General features: G+C 48.7%; 1 protein-coding gene across 2 annotated transcripts; it reads left to right on the top strand.

Annotated features, from left to right (window-relative positions):
• The first annotated feature begins 298 nt into the window (after positions 1-298).
• On the top strand, positions 299-18368 carry SCRT1 (scratch family transcriptional repressor 1). Of its 2 annotated transcripts, XR_014225287.1 has the most exons (3): positions 299-2203; positions 16053-17987; positions 18023-18368. XR_014225287.1 is itself a non-coding variant. In XM_082258115.1 (2 exons), the coding sequence occupies exons 1-2, from the start codon at positions 2092-2094 to the stop codon at positions 16775-16777; spliced, it is 837 nt and encodes a 278-aa protein (XP_082114241.1). In that variant the 5' UTR covers positions 299-2091; the 3' UTR covers positions 16778-18012. The 2 variants fall into 2 exon arrangements, 1 of the variants encoding a protein (XP_082114241.1); XM_082258115.1 differs by lacking the exon at positions 18023-18368 and having other exon boundaries at positions 16053-18012.
• Positions 18369-21158: the final 2790 nt, after the last annotated feature.

Here is a 21158-nt window from a genome sequence, read left to right as displayed (position 1 = left end):
TAGATCTACGGAAGGGCCGGCCTGACTGAAGATCATCAGACTGTTGAGGTAGGCCAAAAATTACATGGTTTGTAAATCTAAAGGGCATCGTACGGAGATTGGCCAACTTAACCCTTAAAGTGAACTAAGTCCCATAGACTAACTCTGAAGTGATGGAGGCCATAGTCTGATGGTGATACGTATCATCCAGAGGCCTTCATTTCATTCACTGCAAAGCTTTTTTTTATCCTAATTACAATGCACCAAATAATCATCTGGAGAATGTGGTGATGGGAAGGACAGACAGATGTCACACTGGGGAGACGAGAAAAGCCAAGACAAAGAGACGGAATGGTTTTTCGGGGGGAATCTTCCCCCCCTCCCGTTGGAGCTCCTCTTCCTCCCTTGGGCTCATTTTTTCCCCTTCTGTTTTTCAGGGAAAATCCGTCTGCAGAGATAGGGAGGAAGATGTGAGCAGCAGTAATAAAGATGTGGGGCTCCCCCGGGAATTCTGGGATATTATGGCAGGCCATCCCGCAGCAGCACCTGATCACAGCCCTTTAAATGGACCAGCTGAAGTGGAAAGCCTTCACACATCCTGAGCACTGAAGCAGGAAGGTAGCAGAGGAAAACGCCTCGGAAAGGAGGGATGGAAGCCGTGTGAGGGGATGACAGCTCTATAGAAGGAGAGATCAGTGGAAGAAGGAGGAGCTGGGAGAAAACAGAAAACCAGGAGGGAGGAAGACAGCAAAAAAAAAAAAGGAATGATGCAGAATTGATGAAGAGAGGCACAAATAGCAACAGACTGACAAGGATACCGAGACAGCAGAAGATACAGAGCAAGGCAAGAGAGACAGACCCCCCAACTGAGACACCTGGGAGACCACCAGGACAACACAGCTAGAAAGAAAGCACAGGTACAGAGGAATGCGGGACATGCTGGTCCTGGGAGCTGTCCAGTGCTGAAACCTGGAGGGTCATCCAGGCTGCTGTCCAGTGCTGAAATCTGGGGACATGTCTAAACTGCTGTCCAATGCTGACATCTGGGGGAACATCCAAGCTGCTGTCCAATGCTGACATCTGGGGGGAACATCCAAGCTGCTGTCCAATGCTGACATTTGGGGGAACATCCAAGCTGCTGTCCAATGCTGACATCTGGGGGGGAACATCCAAGCTGCTGTCCCATGCTGAAATTTGGAGAATCATCAAGATTGCTGTCCATTGTTGAAATCTGGGGGATCATCCAAGCTGCTGTCCAATGCTGAAATCTGGGGGATCATCAAGTTGTTGTCCACTGCTGAAATCTGGGGGATCATCAAGTTGTTGTCCACTGCTGAAATCTAAGAGTTAATCCAAGGTTGCATCCAAAGCTGAAATCTGGGGAATCATCGAGCAAACTGCTGTTCAGTGCTGAAATCTGAGGGATCATCCAAACCGCTGTTCAGTGCTGAAATCTGAGGGATCATCCAAGCTGCTATTCAGTGCTAAAATCTGGGGAATCGTCAAGCTGCTGTCCAGTGCTGGAATCTGGGGGATCATCCAAGCTGCTATTCCTTCCCGAGATCTGGGGGTCTGTCCAAACTACTGTCCAGTGCTAAAATCTAGAGGGTCTTTCAAGCTGCTGTCCAGTGTCGGAATCTGGGGGACTATCCAAACTACTGTCCCGTGCCAGAATCAGGGGGACCATCCGAGTTCCTGTCCAGTGCTGAAGTCTAGACAGTCTTTCAGGCTGCTGTCCAGTGCCAGAATCTGGGAGATCATCCAAACTACTGTCCTGTGGCTGAATTTGGGGGACCATCCAAGCTCCTGCCGGTGTCTGGGGCAACATCTAAACTACTGTCCAGTGCTAACCTCCAGAGACCTGATGGTGCCCAGCAGAGGTTCTCCTTATTCTGAGGGCTGGGACTCTACCCCTTTCCCTCCACTGGTTCCATCTCTCTGACCCAACAGAACATTTGGTGTCCCGTGCTGGGGAGTGTGGAGGAGAACTGCAGTTGATGTCCCTCCTTCAGTATCTTTCTTCATTCTTCTTTTCACTTCCATAACCCTCTCCTCCTCCTCCTCCTCCCTGACCCTGCTCTGACCTTTCACCTCTGGAGGGGAAGAGGAACAATGCCAAGGTCCTTTCTGGTGAAAAAGGTAAAGGACGGCTTCTGCTCGACTGACAGCGAGAGTGCTTATGTCAGGCATCGGTCAGACTTCACTGCACACATCTCCGACAAAGGTGAGCGCCATCTCCACTCCCCAAACCCTATAAACCCCCAGGGGCCAGTACTGGGCATTGGTAGATGGGAGACCCTCACAGGGCACATGGCTTTACATGTATGTGACCTAAAATGGCCAAGACAAGTAGACAACGCATCACATCAACTGGGAGAACCCAACCAAACACACGATGACACATACATAGCGAAGGGGTAAACTGAGTTCACACACATGAAGGAACATGAGATCAGACAGCGGGGTTGGTGGGGGGGGGGGGCAGATATCTGACACAGCTTTTATCCCATGTGGCGATAATTGGGGGTCATCCCCTTGGAGCAGCAGTGACCCCAAGCACCAGTTGTGCTCTCATTAGTTGATCTCCCCCTAGGCCCTCCATCACTGATTGGTCATTACGGACCATTGCACAGTACATCGATGTTGGCAAAATCGCCCCCACTGTAGCCAACAGTGCTGATCACTCATGGCTGTGTTCCTAAAGTCCCTGCACTGCACATGTGAGGACACAACTCTGCAGTACCCAGCAAACAGCTGACTGCAGCATGTCCCGGGATCCACACACCATGTGCTCCAAAGATATTACGCTGCAAACACACGCAGAGCCCTGCAATCCCTGACACATACAAAAATCTACAGTCACTCCTACCCCAGCACAGTCCTCCGCAGTGTTCCACCACCGCACATACAATGCTCCGCCATGGGCCACCTGTACACAAAGTGCTCTGCTAAGGGGCACCTATACATAGAATGCTCTGATATGGATCACCTACACAGAGATTGCTCTGATATGAGTCACCTATACATAGAATGCTCTGATATGGATCACTTATACAAAGAATGCTCTGCAATGGGTCACCTATACATAGAATGCTCTGCAATGGGTCACCTATACATAGAATGCTCTGATATGAGTCACCTATACATAGAATGCTCTGAAATGGGTCACCTATACATAGAATGCTCTGCCATGGGTCACCTATACATAGAATTCTCTGCCATGGATCACTTATACAAAGAATGCTCTGCAATGGGGCACCTATACATAGAATTCTCTGATATGGATCACCTACACAGAGATTGCTCTGATATGAGTCACCTATACATAGAATTCTCTGTCATGGATCACTTATACTTAAAATGCTCTGCAATGGGTCACCTATACATAGAATGCTCCACCATGCATCACTTATATATAGAATGCTCTGCAAAGGGTCACCTATACATAGAATGCTCCACCATGCGTCACCTATACATAGAATGCTTTACAATGGGTCACCCATACATAGAATTCTCTGCAATGGGTCACCTATACGTAGAATGCTCTGCCATGGTTCACCTATACGTAGAATGCTCTGCCATGGTTCACCTATACGTGGAATGCTTTACAATGGGTAACCTATACATAGAATGCTCTGCAATGGGTCACCTATACGTAGAATGCTCTGCCATGGTTCACCTATACGTAGAATGCTCCACCATGCATCACCTATACAAAGAATGCTCTGCAATGGGTCACCTATACATAGAATGCTCCACCATGCGTCACCTATACATAGAATGCTCTACAATGGGTCACCCATACATAGAATTCTCTGCAATGGGTCACCTATACGTAGAATGCTCTGCCATGGTTCACCTATACGTAGAATGTTCTGCCATGGTTCACCTATACATAGAATACTCTGCCATGGTTCACCTATACGTAGAATGCTCTGCAATGGGTCACCTATACGTAGAATGTTCTGCCATGGTTCACCTATGCATGGAATGCTCTGCTATGCGTCACCTAGTCACCTATACAGAGAATGCCCTGCTATGGGTCATATATACATAGAGAACTCTGCTATGGGTCACCTAAACCTAGAATGCTCTGCCATAGGTCACCTATACATTGAATGCTCCGCCATGGGTCACCTATACATTGAATGCTCTGCCATAGGTCACCTATACATTGAATGCTCTGCCATGGGTCACCTATACGTAGAATGCTCTGCCAAGGGTTACCTATTTGTAGAATGCTCTGCCATAATTCACCTATACATAGAATGCTCTGCCATGGGTTACCTATACATAGAATGCTCTGCCATGGGTCACTTATACATAGAATGCTCTGCCATGGGTCACCTGTACATAGAATGCTCTGCCATGGGTCACCTATACATTGAATCCTCTGCCATAGGTCACCTATACATTGAATGCTCTGCCATGGGTCACCTATACGTAGAATGCTCTGCCAAGGGTTACCTATACGTATAATGCTCTGCCATAGATCACCTATACATAGAATGCTCTGCCATGGGTTACCTATACATAGAATGCTCTGCAATGGGTCACCCATACATAGAATGCTCTGCCATGCGTCACCTATACATATAATGCTCTGCAATTAGTTATCTATACAGAGAATGCTCTGCCATGGGTTATCTATAAATGCAATGCTATGATATGGGTCATATATACATGCAATGCTCTGCAATGGGTCACCTATACAGAGAATGCCCTGATATGGGTCCTAAATACATTGCAATGCTTTGCAGCCTCTGACATGTACACAGAATGCTCTGCAGCGGATCTGCGGCCTGTGTTTTGAATGCAGAACTATATTTAGAGCTTGGGGAGAACGGCAGCTGGGTGAGGAGAAGGTGGGGGGAGAATATTATCTGCAGCCCCCGCTATCTGCATCCATTCAAGGGCACCGGGAGTGAGGGGGGGGGGCCGGATCCTTTCCCCTAATTATAATGGGGATAATCACATCAAATGACTTCCTGACCAATGTCCCTGTCCCAGATGTTGTGCATGGACATGGGGGGTCCCACCATTCTGCTTCTGACCTTGAGATATTCCGGAGGGAGAGGAGGGAGGGAGGCGGAGGAGGGGGGGGGGGAGAGGGGGCTCAGAACTGCTGGAATTTCATTGTTTTGGAGTGAAAAAAAAAGACTCAGGCGAGATGCTATTTTGGGAAATTCGCTGATTGCGCAGCTTTGGGCATTGCAGAACAAAATTTAACCTGTTTTTGGCCGGCGGGCTGCCGGAATCACATCACGACTCAGATCCCAGCGCCGAGACCCCCTCCACCCCCCCTCCAACCCCCCGCTGGGGGTAAATAGAAAGGGGGAGAAGTCATTTCTTTTGTGTCTTTTATGAAGAAGGAACAAAGATGGATGCCAAGGCAAGCAACAGGGCTTAGCTCAACTCCATAGCCGGCAGCCGCTCTTCCTGCCCCCCCCCCCGGTGCCAAGGTCACCCCTTCCCCAGCTGCTGCCTGTGTATGTCCTGATTGCCCTCTGCTATGCGGAGGAATCCTCCACTCTGCAGTAGATGGACATCACATAATGCATGGATATCTCACACAGCTTGGCCATACGGTGCACCCCTCATCACATCTGGGGGGTACATGCAGAAGTGGGTCATGGAATCGGTGGTGGGATGAAGGAGGGGAGTGCTGACACCAGTGAGAGGAGCGGTAGGCTACACGGCGGAGAGAATCTGCTGAGGTGAGGGAAATCGAGAAGCAGCAGAGAGACTGAGGCAATGGGGGGGGGGGGGGGAGCCAACATCTGCTGAGAGAGGGCACAAGGGGGCAGTACTGAATGCATTACATAAAGGTGCATAACACTGGTCATCCAGGCCAGGAATGTATGAAAACCATACAGAATGTTCAGCCAAATAATATTCTGTGCAGTGCTTGTATCACATGGACCCCCCTCCATGTCTATCCTCCCATAGGATGTCATATTAGGGATAATACTGCCATGTATTGGGCCATACCATCCATGCAGGTGGCTCTCCATTACTGCAATGCAGCCATAACAATTTTCAGCTCTTCCACGCTTTCTTGGCCACTTGTCCACAGTAGGGGTTGCCATGCGCTGTGTCCACACAGCTGGATCTGTAGGATTCATCATCAGCAGGAAGGACATCATTAAGGTCATTGAGCACACAGGGACATCACAAGACTGTGACAATGATAGGAGAACTGTCCCAGAACTGTCCCCGGAGAGGAGCACGAGGCAGGATCTGGGTCTAGGTTACACTTCGTGTCTTGGATTGATAGAATATGGGAGAAGCAACTCAAAGGAAAAGCATATAACAGCTTCAAAGGTGACCACCAACCCTCTGAGATGACCAAAACAACTCTAAAAAGGTGGGACCGGGTCCCTCTAGAAGTCACTTTATTTCAATTATTAAAAAATTCCCGGGAAAAGGTATAACTACCCCATAAAACATACCCCACAAGAGGGATTTCCAGAGCGAGTTTATAGTTTATAGCAGCTATTGTAAACCTAGGTTCCATAGGACCTTATGGTTCCTCCAAAGCAGGGGTGGGAAACTTCAGCTGTTTTACCCTCCAGTTGTTGTAGAACTACAAGTCCCATCACGCTTTTGCCTTTGGGAGTCATGCTTGCAACTGTCAGCTTTAAACTGCCTCATGGGACATGTAGTTTTACAATAGCAGAAGGGCCACAGTTGTCCACTTCTGCTCCAGAGGTTTCTTGGTGTTCCTTGAGCTGTGGCTGCTTGGTCTTTAATTTGATGGTGCCTGTATAGTTCCTGGGCCAAAACCACTTGGCAGAGTCAGTTGCATGACATCAATGATCTTTTCAGCTATCTTTAAGGGTGGTATTCTGGCCACCAATGTAAGGGGCCCATTTTTCTCAATGGCCACCACTGTAAGAGGGGCATTCTTCTCAATGGCCACCACTTTGAGAGGGGCATTCTTCTCAATGGCGACCACTGTGAGAGGGGCATTCTTCTCAATGGCCACCACTTTGAGAGGGGCATTCTTCTCAATGGCCACCACTTTGAGAGGGGCATTCTTCTCAATGGCGACCACTGTGAGAGGGGCATTCTTCTCAATGGCCACCACTTTGAGAGGGGCATTCTTCTCAATGGCCACCACTTTGAGAGGGGCATTCTTCTCAATGGCGACCACTGTGAGAGGGGCATTCTTCTCAATGGCCACCACTGTGAGGGGTGCATTCTTCTCAATGGCCACCACTGTGAGAGGGGCATTCTTCTCAATGGCGACCACTGTAAGAGGGGCATTCTTCTCAATGGCCACCACTGTAAGAGGGGCATTTTTCTCTATGGTCATCACTGTGAGGGGTGCATTCTTCTCAATGGCCACCACTGTGAGGGGTGCATTCTTCTCAATGACCACCATTGTGAGGGGTGCATACTTCTCAATGGCCACCACTGTGATGGGTGCATTCTTCTCAATGGCCACCACTGCAAGGGGTGCATTCTTCTCAATGGCCAATACAGGACACAGAGAATCCATCCTGGACAGCAGGTATACTCCCCTAGTATTTGAGTTGTGATCCCTTTAAGGGGGATAGTTTTGAAGACATGGTTGTGTACTCAGAGGTTCTCACCCATGCACGGTGAGGTGTTCCAGAGAGTCTGGCTAGAGAGGACTGACTTTAAGTACTCTCAAAACTGTTAGGTCCTTTTTAGCAACCCAGAATTTCACAGGTTTGAAGAGTTTTGGGGTAGTAAAAACCTCCAAATCTGGTCCTGAAGGGGTTTAAGCCACAGGCAAGGGAGTCTTGACAAGCAGCAGGAAGGAGCAACACCTGTGTCACTGAGACAGAGTGGATGGTTTATAAGCTGTGAGCAAATGTGAACCCTCTGGTTACTGAGGCATTTATGGCTAAACCCCTGCAGTCTTTACAACACCTTGAGGCAATTGGGAACTCTAAACCTAGTGTGGGACTGAGAGTCTGGTGGTGAGCGCCTTGTGTGAATTTTTCAATACCAGGACTATGAACTCTTTGCTTTACTTTTGTTAAAGAAAGCTATTTGTGTTTGCCTGTCTTGAGAGACCAATAAAGACTGTTTACGTTTACCAGCAGCTTGCTGGTGATCTTGAGCCCTCCATTTGACAGGCCACCACTGTAAGGGGACGTTCTTCTTGATGGCCACCAATGTAAGAGAAGCATTCTTCTCAATGGCCACCACTGTAAAGGGACGTTCTTCTTGATGGCCACCAATGTAAGAGAAGCATTCTTCTCAATGGCCACCACTGTAAAGGGACGTTCTTCTTGATGGCCACCAATGTAAGAGAAGCATTCTTCTCAATGGCCATCACTGTAAGGGGGCATTCTTCTCAATGGCCTCCAATGTAAGAGGGGCATTCTTCTCAATGGCCATCACTGTAAGGGGGCATTCTTCTCAATGGCCACCAATATAAGAGGAGCATTTTTCTCAATGGCCACCATTGAAAAAGAGCATTTTTCTCAATTGCCACCACTGTAAGAGAGCATTCTTCTCAATGGCCACCACTGTAAAGAGAGCATTCTTCTCAATGGCCACCACTGTAAAGAGAGCATTCTTCTCAATGGCCACCACTGTAAAGAGAGCATTCTTCTCAATGGCCACCACTGTAAAGAGAGCATTCTTCTCAATGGCCACCACTGTAAAGAGAGCATTCTTCTCAATGGCCACCACTGTAAGAGAGCATTCTTCTCAATGGCCACCAATAGAAGAGGAGCATTCTTCTCAATGGCCACCACTGTAAGAGAGCATTCTTCTCAATGACCACCACTGTAAGAGGGGCATTCTTCACAATGACCACCACTGTTTGAGGGGCATTCTTCTCAATGGCCACCAATGTAATAGTAGCATTCTTCTCAATGGACACCACTGTAAGGGAGGCATTAATTTCAATGACAACCACTGTAAGAGGGGAATTCTTCTCAATTGCCACCAAAGTAAGGGACATTCTTCTCAATGGCCACCAATGTAAGAGGGGCATTCTTCTCAATGAGAACTTGGATAGGAGAAGGGATGAGTGGGATACTCCAACTTGAATGAACTATGCACAATTTGCTGGGACGTCTAGATATAGCTGAGTGCGGCAAGGCTGCTGCTTCACCTTGTCACTAGCAGTGAAGAAGAATTTAATGAACTTGTATTTCTCTGTGAATCACTCTTCAGGGCCCAACTAGGCACCCCCTTTGACCCTGATCTTCAGGGTTCTCTACATGGCACCCCCTTTACTGTAACTCTCTCTGTGTGATCTGGCTCCCTGATCCCCTGACTTTGCTGGAGTGGAGAGACAGCCGTCTGCCTCCTCCTGGTACTCTGCTTCCCGCCAAAGACTCCCTGTCACATGTCCCCCCCCCCCCCCCCCCGGTTTTTATGAGCAATCCCAGGATTGCAAGAATGTCCTCCCACTGGGATTCCCACAGAAGCCAATGTGTCACTGGCTGGGTTTCCTCCATTGTCCAACAAGCTCCCTCATTGGATACAGTGGGGACACTCCCTCAGAACCAGTGAATCACACCTGGAAACATGTGGCAGGCAACCTAATAGATCAAGCTCCCCTGATAAGCAGAAGGAGCGATAGATGCTTTTGCCTAGCACCTACCTACCTAGGAGGGGTCTACATTCACCCCCCACCAAAATTGAGCCACGTCCCATTGGCTCTGGGGCAGCCGCCCACTACAAAAATCCTATCAAAACTTCAGAAGTATCCCACAAACCTGGAAAGGGGGAAAAGGGAAATAAACAAATGTACAGCCAATAAATTAAGTGTAAAAATATAGGTAGCTCTTTATACAATATAATACATTTCAAGTGCATTTGTAGCAATGCAGCCCCCACCAAGCAAAGCCTGCTCTGGTGAGTAATTTGATCAACCTGACTGACTATCTCTAAACTTTATGTTACCTGCAAGAGAAAGAAGAAAAGTTTAGGCATTTTCACAAATACACTGTTATTTTTGCTACCTGAACTCTTTGAATGATGAAAAGACCCTCCCCTCGGGGGGGACCTTCTCATCCTACATCCCTAACTTCCACAGTCAGCTTCTTCTGCAGTTGTTGACACGAAGATCAGTCCACTCATCAAAGGTGGTCTTGAACCTACCACTAACTACCTATTCAGTACATTGCAATCCTCTCTACAGGGAGTCGGTCACTGGAGCCTGAGTGACCAAACAACAGCGTGCCAGAGAAACATGCCAACAAAAAATTAAACTCTGCCCTGGTTCAATATTTATTGACTTTTATAAAAATGAATAGGTCACATAAGCAAGGTATGCACAATGAATGGATGAGATTCCAGTGAGGGAACCCAATGAGAGGGCTTAGAGCAAGAAGCTTAGCTCTCCTGGTTCAATTTCACTCTGGATAGGGGTTTTTCTGACACCCCAAAAGGAGCCCACCTGACTCCTGGGAGGAGACCTCCTGGCTACTGTCTCTTTTTCTGACCCCTGGGTGAGACGTTCTGTCCCCTAACTTCTAGCTGGGGCTCCTCTGACCCCTGGGTGAGACCTCCTGTCTCTTGACTCCTGACTGGGGCTCCTCTGACCCCTGGGTGAGACCCCCTCTCTCGATTTCTTGATTTCTGGCTGGGGCTCCTCTGACCCCTGGGTGAGACTTCATGTTTATTGACTCTTGGCTGGGGCTCCTCTGACCACTGGGTGATACCTCCTGTCTCTTGACTCTATGCAGGGGCTCCTCTGACCCCTGGGTGAGACCTCCTGTCTCTTGACTCTATGCAGGGGCTCCTCTGACCCCTGGGTGAGACCTCCTGTCTCTTGACCTATGTCTGGGGCTCCTCTGACCCCTGGGTGAGACCTCCCATCTCTTGACTCCTAGTTGGGGCTCCTCTGACTCCTGGGTAAGATCTCCTGTCTCTTGACTCCTGGCTGGAGCTCCTCTGACCCCTGGGTGAGACCTCCTGTCTCTTGACTCCTGGTTGGGGCTCCTTTGACTTCTGGGTGAGACCTCCTGTCTCTTGACTCCTGGTTGGAGCTCCTCTGACCCCTGGGTGAGACCTCCTGTCTCTTGACTCTTTGCTAGGGCTACTCTGACCCCTGGATTGAACCTCCTGTCTATTGACTGCTGGTCGGGGCTCCTTTGACTTCTGGGTGAGATCTCCTGCCTCTTGACTCCTGGCTGGGGCTCCTCTGAACCCTGGGTGAGACCTCCTGTCTCTTGACTCCTGACTGGGGCTCCTCTGACCCCTGGGTGAGACCCCCTCTCTCGATTTCTTGATTTCTGGCTGGGGCTCCTCTGACCCCTGGGTGAGACTTCATGTTTATTGACTCTTGGCTGGGGCTTCTCTGACCACTGGGTGATACCTCCTGTCTCTTGACTCTATGCAGGGGCTCCTCTGACCCCTGGGTGAGACCTCCTGTCTCTTGACTCTATGCAGGGGCTCCTCTGACCCCTGGGTGAGACCTCCTGTCTCTTGACCTATGTCTGGGGCTCCTCTGACCCCTGGGTGAGACCTCCCATCTCTTGACTCCTAGTTGGGGCTCCTCTGACTCCTGGGTAAGATCTCCTGTCTCTTGACTCCTGGCTGGAGCTCCTCTGACCCCTGGGTGAGACCTCCTGTCTCTTGACTCCTGGTTGGGGCTCCTTTGACTTCTGGGTGAGACCTCCTGTCTCTTGACTCCTGGCTGGAGCTCCTCTGACCCCTGGGTGAGACCTCCTGTCTCTTGACTCCTGGTTGGGGCTCCTTTGACTTCTGGGTGAGACCTCCTGTCTCTTGACTCCTGGTTGGAGCTCCTCTGACCCCTGGGTGAGACCTCCTGTCTCTTGACTCTTTGCTAGGGCTACTCTGACCCCTGGATTGAACCTCCTGTCTATTGACTGCTGGTCGGGGCTCCTTTGACCCCTGGGTAAGACCCCTTGTCTCTGGACTCCTTGCCGGGGCACTTCTGAAGCCTGGGTCAGACCTTCTGTCTCTTGACTCCTGGCTGGGGCTCTTCTGACCCCTGGATGACACCTCCCATATCTTGACTCCTGGCTGGGGCTCCTCTCACACCTGGGTGAGACCTCCTATCTCTTGACTCTTGGCTGGGGCACCTCTGAAACCCTCTGTCTCTTGACTCCTGGCTGGGGCACCTCTGACCCCTGGATGAGGCCCTCTGTCTCTGGACTCCTGGCTGGGGCTCCTCTGATCCCTGGGTGAGACCTCCTGTGTTCTGACTGGGGCTTCTCTGAGACCCTCTGTCTCTGGACTCCTGGCTGGGGCACCTGTGATCCCCGGGTGAGACATCCTGTCTCTTGACCCCTGGCTGGGGAACCTCTGACCCCTGGGTAAGACCCTCTGTCTCTAGACTCCTGTTTGGGGCACCTCTGTCCCCTGGGTGAGAACCATTGTCTCTGGAATCCTGGCTGGGGCTCTTCGGACCCCTTGGTGAGACCTCCTGTCTCTTGATCCCTGGCTGGAGCTCCTCTGACCCCTGGGTGAGACCCCCTGTCTCTTGACTCCTGGCTGGGGCTTCTCTGATCCCTGGGTGAGACCTCCCATCTATTGAATCTTGGCTGGTGCACCTCTGAGACCCTCTGTCTCTTGACTCCTGGCTGGGGCTTCTCTGACCCCTGGGTAAGACCTCCCATCTCTTGACACCTGGCTGGGGCTCCCCTGACCCCTGGGTGAGATCTCCTATCTCTTGACTCTAGGCTGGGGCACCTCTGAGACCCTCTGTCTGTGGACACCTGGCTGGGGCACCTCTGAACCCTGGGTGAGATCTCCTGTCTCTTGACTCCTGGCTGAGGCACCTCTGACCCCTGGGTGAGACCCTCTGTCTCTAGTCTTCTTGCTGGGGCTCTTCTGATCACTGGGTGGGACCTACTGTCTTCTGTCTGGGGCTCCTCTAACCCCTATGTGAGAGCTTGCATCCCCTGACTCCTAACTGGGGCTCCCCTGACCCCGGCTGGGGCTCCTCTGAACGCTGGGTAAGACCTCCTGTCTCTTGACTTCTGGTTAGGGCTCCATTGACCCCTGGGTGGGACCTCCTGTCTCTTGACTCCTGGCTGAGGCTCCACTGACCCCTGGGTGAGACCGTTAGTCTCTTGACTCCTGTCTGGGACTTCTCTGACCCTTGGGTGAGGCCTCCTGTCTCCTGGCTAGTTGCTGTGGCCCCTCTGAACGCTGGGTAAGACATTCTATCCCCTGACTCCTGGCTGGGGCTCCTCTGACCCCGGGGTGAGTCCTCCTGTCTCTTAAATCCTGGCTGGAGCTCCACTGACCCCTGGGTGAGACATTTTGCCTCCCATACTGGGAGCTCTGAACTATCCTCAGGCTTGAGCATATAACGACCCTGCAGGCTGCCGGCATTCAGTAAAATCCAGGCACAGGATTGAAGGTTTTGTCCCACCCAATACACTTAGGAGCCTTCAAGCTCCAGGCACTAATCCAGGTTTACAAAATCCAGAGAAAGCCAAAAACACAGCTTTCTCAGAAACGATAGTCTGGAACCTAACATTACGGCTTAATGCCAATCCTGCGTCATTTTCTCCTACATTCTTATATTGCCAGAGCCTCGTACTGTCACAGTGGATAGACTTTTCTATTGATATGGTGTACTTCAACCTTTCGATATGATAGCCGCATTAGTTCTCTCTTTTCCAGGCTTCTTTCCTTTTGACTTGGTGATCCTGCCAGTAACACACTTCCTGCCCTGGGGTGACAACGCTCACTCGCTGTAATGTATCTATGGAGGAGCAGCGTTGTCACCTTTGGGAAGGACTGCAGAACACTTCCTCCTCTTCTCATCTCCATAACATATGGAGGTGTAGTTCTCAGCAGATAGCTGATAACATTAATTGGGATTTCAGCTCAGTCCACATGAAGGTACATGGACGGACGCTGGGTTTCTGGTAGGCTCAACATGTATTTTCTGTACTTGCAGAAAATGTATTTAGCCTGAAAAAAAAAAAATAACGCAAATACCCCATCTGAAGACTTTCTCTATTGCGGTTGATAGTGGGGGAGGGGGTTATAGTGGAGGGTGGTGATACAGTCTGTAAGCAAGCAGAAGGTACACAACTCAAATGTTCGATTCCCCCATGGAGAGAAAGCCCAAGCCTGCGCCCCTCCTTCTCCTCATCAGAGAAAAAGATATGAAGCCCACCATCCATGGAGACAGACCAGGCCTTTATCTTGTGGGCATTCTATATATATATATATATATATATATATATATATATATATATATATATATATATATATAGAGGAAATTATTGTTGTAAAGGAAGTCCCTTTGTGTGACTGGTATGACCCATGGAGGCCCTTGGTATGACTTGTATGACCCATGGAGGCCCTTGGTGTGACTGGTATGACCCATGGAGACCCTTGGTGTGACTGGTATTACCCATGGAAGCCCTTGGTATGACTGGTATGACACATGAAGGCCCTTGGTGTGACTGGTATGACCCATGGAGGCCCTTGGTGTGACTGGTATGACCCATGGAAGCCCTTGGTATGACTGGTATGACACATGAAGGCCCTTGGTGTGACTGGTATGACCCATGGAGGCCCTTGGTGTGACTGGTATGACCCATGGAGGCCCTTGGTATGACTGGTATGACCCATGGAGGCCTTTTGTGCGATTTCTGTGGCCCATGGAGGCTCTCGGTGTGACTGGTGTGGCCCATGGTGGTCCTCTTCATCTGTGTCTCTTCTATTAGTCTGTAGAAGAATTTGGAAGCCCAATAATGAGGCCCTTCCTTTCCCTATTCCAGATAGAATTTCCGGTCACTATGCCCTGTGATCGTGTTTAAGGTTTTCTCTTCTTTTGGACACAATTTAAACACTAGATCAGCCTTTCCCAACTTTTTTACCCACAGAGGGACCTTTGAAATAATTGTCTTAGGGAATCCCAATAAAACTGATTCATTAGGGGTCAGTGGGAGGAATGCCCCTTACATTGGTGGTCAGTGGGAGGAATGCTCCTTACATTGGTGGTCAGTGGGAGGAATGCCCCTTACATTGGTGGTCAGTGGGAGGAATGTCCCTTACATTGGTGGTCAGTGGGAAGAATGTTCCTTATATTGGTGGTCAGTGGGAAGAATGTCCCTTACATTGTAGGTCAGTGGGAAGAATGTTCCTTACATTGGTGGTCAGTGGGAAGAATGTCCCTTACATTGGTGGTCAGTGGGAAGAATGTTCCTTATATTGGTGGTCAGTGGGAAGAATGTCCCTTACATTGGTGGTCAGTGGGAAGAATGTTCCTTACATTGGTGGTCAGTGGGAAGAATGTCCCTTACATTGGTGGTCAGTGGGAAGAATGCTCCTTACATTGGTGGTCAGTGGGAAGAATGCTCCTTACATTGGTGGTCAGTGGGAAGAATGCTCCTTACATTAGTGGTCAGTGGGAAGAATGCTCCTTACATTGGTGGTCAGTGGGAAGAATGCTCCTTACATTGGTGGTCAGTGGGAGGAATGCTCCTTACATTGGTGGTCAGTGAGAAGAATGCTCCTTAAATTGGGGGTCAGTGGGAAGAATGCTCCTTACATTGGATTCTTGGATATCTGTTTTACACCCTGGGGGTACGTGTGTCCAATAGGAGTGGTGGGGGAGGGGAGAAGAATCTAATAATGATGTCCAGTAGGGGTGGTGGGGATGGGGAGAAGGATCTAATGATAATGTTCAGTAGGGGTGGTGGAGGAGGGGAGAAGGATCTAATCATGATGTCCAGTAGGGGTGGTGGGGATGGGGAGAAGGATCTAACAATGATGTCCAGTAGGTGTGGTGGGGATGGGGAGAAGGATCTAATGATAATGTTCGGTAGGGGTGGTGGGGGAGGTTAGAAGGATCTAATAATGATGTCCAGTAGGGATGGTGGGGGAAGGGGAGAAGGATCTAATAATGATGTTCAGTACGGGTGGTGGGGGAGGGGAGAAGGATCTAATAATGATGTTCAGTACGGGTGGTGGGGGAGGGGAGAAGGATCTAATAATGATGTTCAGTACGGGTGGTGGGGGAGGGGAGAAGGATCTAATAGCGATGTCCAGTAGAAACGGTGGGGGAGGGAAGAAGGATCTAATTATGATGTCCAGTAATTCTTGTTTTGCTGGAATGACCCTCATGCAATTTTCTATTCCAGGTTACATCACTGAATATATCACCCCCTCCGTATATGACGGGGACAGCGATGGAGCTATTAAAGTCCCCTCTCCAGACACCCTTTATACAGCAGTGCACAGTGAATATGGAGCTCCTGACTCAGAACCACCGGACAGCCCGCGCTCAGAGATCAATGGGGGCTACATCAATGGAGACGCAGCGGTCAGTGAGGGTTACTCAGTGGATGCCTTCTTCATCACCGATGGCCGGTCACGTCGTAAGGTTTTGGCTGCGGGTCGTGCCATCCAGAGGCACAGCTGTAGTGAGTGCGGGAAGAGTTATGCCACGTCTTCCAATTTAAGCAGGCACAAGCAGACTCACCGCAGTCTGGATAGTAAGCTCGCCAAGAAGTGCCCCACCTGTGGCAAAGTATACGTGTCCATGCCGGCCATGGCCATGCATCTACTCACCCATGACCTCAAGCACAAGTGTGATACGTGCGGCAAAGCCTTCAGCCGACCATGGCTTCTCCAGGGCCATATGAGATCCCACACCGGAGAGAAGCCCTTTGGTTGCGCCCATTGTGGAAAAGCCTTTGCTGACCGCTCCAACCTCCGCGCGCACATGCAGACGCACTCCGCCTTCAAACACTACAAGTGCAAACGATGCAGCAAGACCTTCGCACTCAAGTCATATCTCAACAAACATTACGAGTCAGCCTGCTTCAAGGGGGTAGCGCCTCCGCTCAGCCCAATGGAAGATTGAGGATGGTACCGACATCACCATTCCACACTCAACACCGTTATGGCACCCTCTGGTCTCTGGCTTCTTCTTGCATCCTTTCCCCTTTCAGTGGCAACGAGCCAGATCTCATGCAGCCCACTTCCATTCATTCTTCGCAAGAATTGGATGATGATCGTTCCTCTTATTCCACTTTTGGTCACCAAAATGAGTTGGTTTTATTCAAATGTTCTTCCAAGGCTGATGGAAACTTCTCACGGGTGAAGTGTGGAGAAATCCCAAGCAATTGTTTTTACAAAGTCACGCACAGAACTCTTATGATTAATATTTGCTTATGATTTATCCAATCATTTTTAAGTATAAACTATCAGTCATGGAAGCTAGGAAAGGGACGGGGCAAGGTGTCATGTGCTACTCCTGTTTTTAGGGTGTGGGGGAACAGGCAGTTCAGAGGCCTTCATTGGGTGGTCTAGAAGGTCCCCATTTTGTAGGGTTGAATAGACCCGCGTTCTCAGCATTTACTTCCACAGCTAGGTTTTAATTTCCAATGTGGGATATCAGAATTAAGATGAACCATTCATCCTAACGTACATACATATGCTACCTGCAGCAATAAGACAAATGGGTAGTATGAGATATGGAAGGAATAATAAAATGGAAGGTTGAAGGATTCTAAGGAGCAATAAGAATCTCACTCCAGGAGTTGTAGATCGGTGATGGAGCGGAGGGGTTTTATGGTTGAGTCACATGACTACCGGTGGCCAATGGGCCCAGTTGTGTCTTGTACATACTATATACAATATTATTTATTTTTTACGCACACTGGACACCTCCTCGTCTTTAGTCATTGAGGGGCGTGTCTAGAGCAGCATTATGTTGGCCCATTAAGTGATTGTATCTGCCAGAAGTCTGAACAATAGTTTTTTAGCGGTAACCTTATGCTGTTGGCACTGTACAAGTCTGGTTCATCTTTCTTCATTACATACTGTCACACATAACTCTACAGATCAGAAAGGAGGAAACACAGTCATATCCACCCTCAAACAGAACACTTAGACTTTAATGTTATTTCCAGTCATTGGTGGAGTCCATATCCAGATATGTTGTTGGAGGACAGCTCGAAGTTCATGATAGGAGCTACATATCTGGAGATCCAGTTGCCAATCTTTTACATAACATCCATGTTTTCTAATTATATTTATGGAGCCCCCTATTTCCATAGCTGTCCATCGAGGTTAAACCCCCCTATTTCCATAGCTATCCATCTAGGTTGGAGCCCCCTATTTCCATAGCTGTCCATCTAGTTTGAAGCCCCCTATTTCCATAGCTGTCCATCTAGGTTGGAGCCCCCTATTTCCATAGCTGTCCATCTAGGTTGGAGCCCCCTATTTCCATAGCTGTCCATCTAGGTTGGAGCCTCCTATTTCCATAGCTGTCCATCTAGGTTGGAACCCACTATTTCCATAGCTGTCCATCTAGGTTGGAACCCACTATTTCCATAGCTGTCCATCTAGGTTGGAGCCCCCTATTTCCATAGCTGTTCATCTAGGTTGCAACCCACTATTTCCATAGCTGTCAGTCTAGGTTGGAGCCCCCTATTTCCATAGCTGTCCATCTAGGTTGGAACCCACTATTTCCATAGCTGTCAGTCTAGGTTGGAGCCCCCTAGTTCCAAAGTTGTCCATCTATGTTGGAACCCACTATTTCCATAGCTATCAGTCTAGGTTGGAGCCCCCTAATTCCACAGCTGTCCATCGAGGTTAAACCCTCCTATTTCCACAGCTGTCCATCTAGGTTGTAATCCCCTATTTCCATAGCTGTCCATCTAGGTTGGAGCCTCCTATTTCCATAGCTGTCCATCTAGGTTGGAGCCCCTATTTCCATAGTTGTCCATCAAGTTGGAACCCACTATTTCCATAGCTGTCAGTCTAGGTTGGAGCCCCCTATTTCCAAAGCTGTCCATCTAGGTTGAAACCCCCTATTTCCATAGCTGTCCATCAAGTTGGAGCTCTCTATTTCCATCGCTGACCATCTAGGTATAGCAAGATCCACATATTACCAGGCTGAGCTTTAGATTCTGTATCCCAAATCTTTGCTGATGTTTCCAGTCATGTTGGTGGAGGCTCATAAATAACCATTAGAGAAACATATGTCACAGTTCAGTTTGGGGTGTCTTCTTAATATAAGCCCCAGTTTATGTATTCCATTGCATATTTGTGTTTTACACCCTGGGGGTGCGTTCACTCAAGTCTATTGGTGAAAACACAATAATTCCATTTAAAGTTGGAAACACATAGAGATAGGAACACAAGTTTGACTCTCTAAGGCAGCCTTACTCAACCCTTTTACCCCAGAGGAACCCCTAATTTTCAGGTTTTGAGGAACCCTTACTAAAACCAATTTAGTGAGAGTCATTGGGAAAAATGCCCAATGGGGTCCCTTACAGACAGCTTCAAAGATCATTTGGGTCATGCTGCTGACCCAGGAACTTTGCAGGCACCATCAATTGGTGGGACCACAGCTTAAGGAACCCCTCAACAACCTATGGAGGAACCCTGGGGTCCCACTTAATTTTGGTTGAGAGGGGCTGCAATATGGGTTGAATGCAAACCAAGTGTAGAGCACTCATTTCTGACCAGTACTCATGATCAGAGTCTGTGAGGGTTACAGAAGAATCACAACTAAACCCAAGAACAAAAATGTAATACGTTGCCGCTTATCAGTACTTCGATGTGGTGGCTGCATTCGGTTGACTTTTCTTCAGGCTAAGAATATTTCAACATTCAACAATGACAGAAAATACCAGTTTATCCTGCCAGAAATGTAATGGAGATGAACAATGGCAGACAAGTTTTGAGTTCAGCCTGGGTGACCATCATGGATTCCTCCATAGATAAAGACATAGATTGTTGTCATCCTAGGACAAGAAGTGTGTTACTGGTAGTATCACCGGGGCTGTCTTATTGCATAGGCACTACCCAGGGGCCCCAGGTGCATATGGGCCCCATAATAATCTTGCATTATATAATTCTTGCCAACTGTCCCTGATTTGCCGGGACAATCACAATTTTTACTAAGCTGGCCTGGGATGGCCATGTTCTGGCACCTGGGTTGTGGGGACAGCAGCCACCTGTCACAGGGCTAAATCTACTAATGGAATGACATTTCTCCCCCCTCTACCTCCGCCCTTGTTGCTCCTTTTTATTTATTATTGAGAGTAGTTGCATGAAGTGGGGCAGGCTGGTAGGAGCCCCAGTGCATTACTTTGCCCAGGGGCCCATGATGCTACTAAGACAGCCCTGAGAATCACCAGGGAAAATAAAATAATTTAGCCTTAAAAAGAAAATGAATGCCACCACATCTAAGGATTGCTAAACTGAAATAGATTACATTTTTGTTCTTGGGTTTAAATACGCTTGAGCAGAAATCCTTCTTTATTGGTATATGTCTAATTTTTCTGCATTTGACAGCTATTTTGTTGTTGGGGGATAATTGGGATCCCATTCAAAGCCCGACCCCTAAATGCAGAGCTACGTCATTTTACCAATAAATGGAGATATTTGTTTTATAACGTCAGGAGCACCATGGATTCCTTGGTGTCAGTCTACCTCGAATTTTACAAGCCTGCTCGTCTTTCATGTCAGTCTACCTCCAAGCTCCGCCATGTTCATTTCTTCTTCTTCCACCAAGACAATCCTCCACCTGCTCCACAGCAATCCTCTACCTCCACACAGACAATCTGTCACCTCCATCCCACCATCGTAGGGTCATGACTACCTCTCACAATGAGGCAGTTACATCACCGGTCCAAGCAGTTCTAATTCATTCCTAGTGAGGACTTCCATTGCTTATCTCCTCTGCTTGTATAGAGAGACAATTTCCAGATGGCCTCAGAGTCACCTGACCATCTCTCCATCCAAACAGAGGTGCGATGCAGAAGAAGTCAGCGGATCATGGGATTGGCACAGTCAAGGTAAGGCTATAAAGCATCAGGGATTTGCCTCCTCCTGCACCTCCCACAATTCTATTCTAAGTGTTTGGAGGGGTTGACCTCAGTCTACATTGCATGTACAGCAGAAAAACTCCAAATATCACAGGAACATTGCATGCAAGTGGCAGCAAGTAGGTTACGCTCCATTTTCAATAATAACATATAAATCCATCCATTGTCATAACAATAGCATGGTGACCAGATGTTTTCTTGACTCCCAGTCCTTTCTTTTAGTCTTAAACGTGCTGCTTGCTGTGGGGGGGTAATATCTGATGCAGACTGGATAATCGTGTCTAGAACATCAGTCCTTAGGTCAGCGTTTGGTTAGGCTTCGAGGTCATGACTTATCAGTGTTATAGTCTGTGGATCTGGAGAGTCGTTGGGATTTAAATACTGTTGTTGGCCAGTACTATA

The sequence above is a fragment of the Pelophylax lessonae genome (genome assembly GCF_965119305.1).
Source record: "Pelophylax lessonae genome assembly, chromosome: 5".
NCBI lineage: Eukaryota > Metazoa > Chordata > Amphibia > Anura > Ranidae > Pelophylax > Pelophylax lessonae.
Note: the sequence above shows the minus strand (reverse complement) of the source record. Positions and strands in the feature narration are given on the sequence as shown.

What these genes read in the sequence shown, in the direction of transcription:
- SCRT1 (XM_082258115.1), top strand. Translation starts at nt 2,092, where the DNA reads ATGCCAAGGTCCTTTCTGGTGAAAAAGGTAAAGGACGGCTTCTGCTCG. An exon ending in TGCACACATCTCCGACAAAG is followed by an intron (nt 2,204 to 16,052) that starts GTGAGCGCCATC and finishes TTTCTATTCCAG; the next exon opens with GTTACATCACTGAATATATC.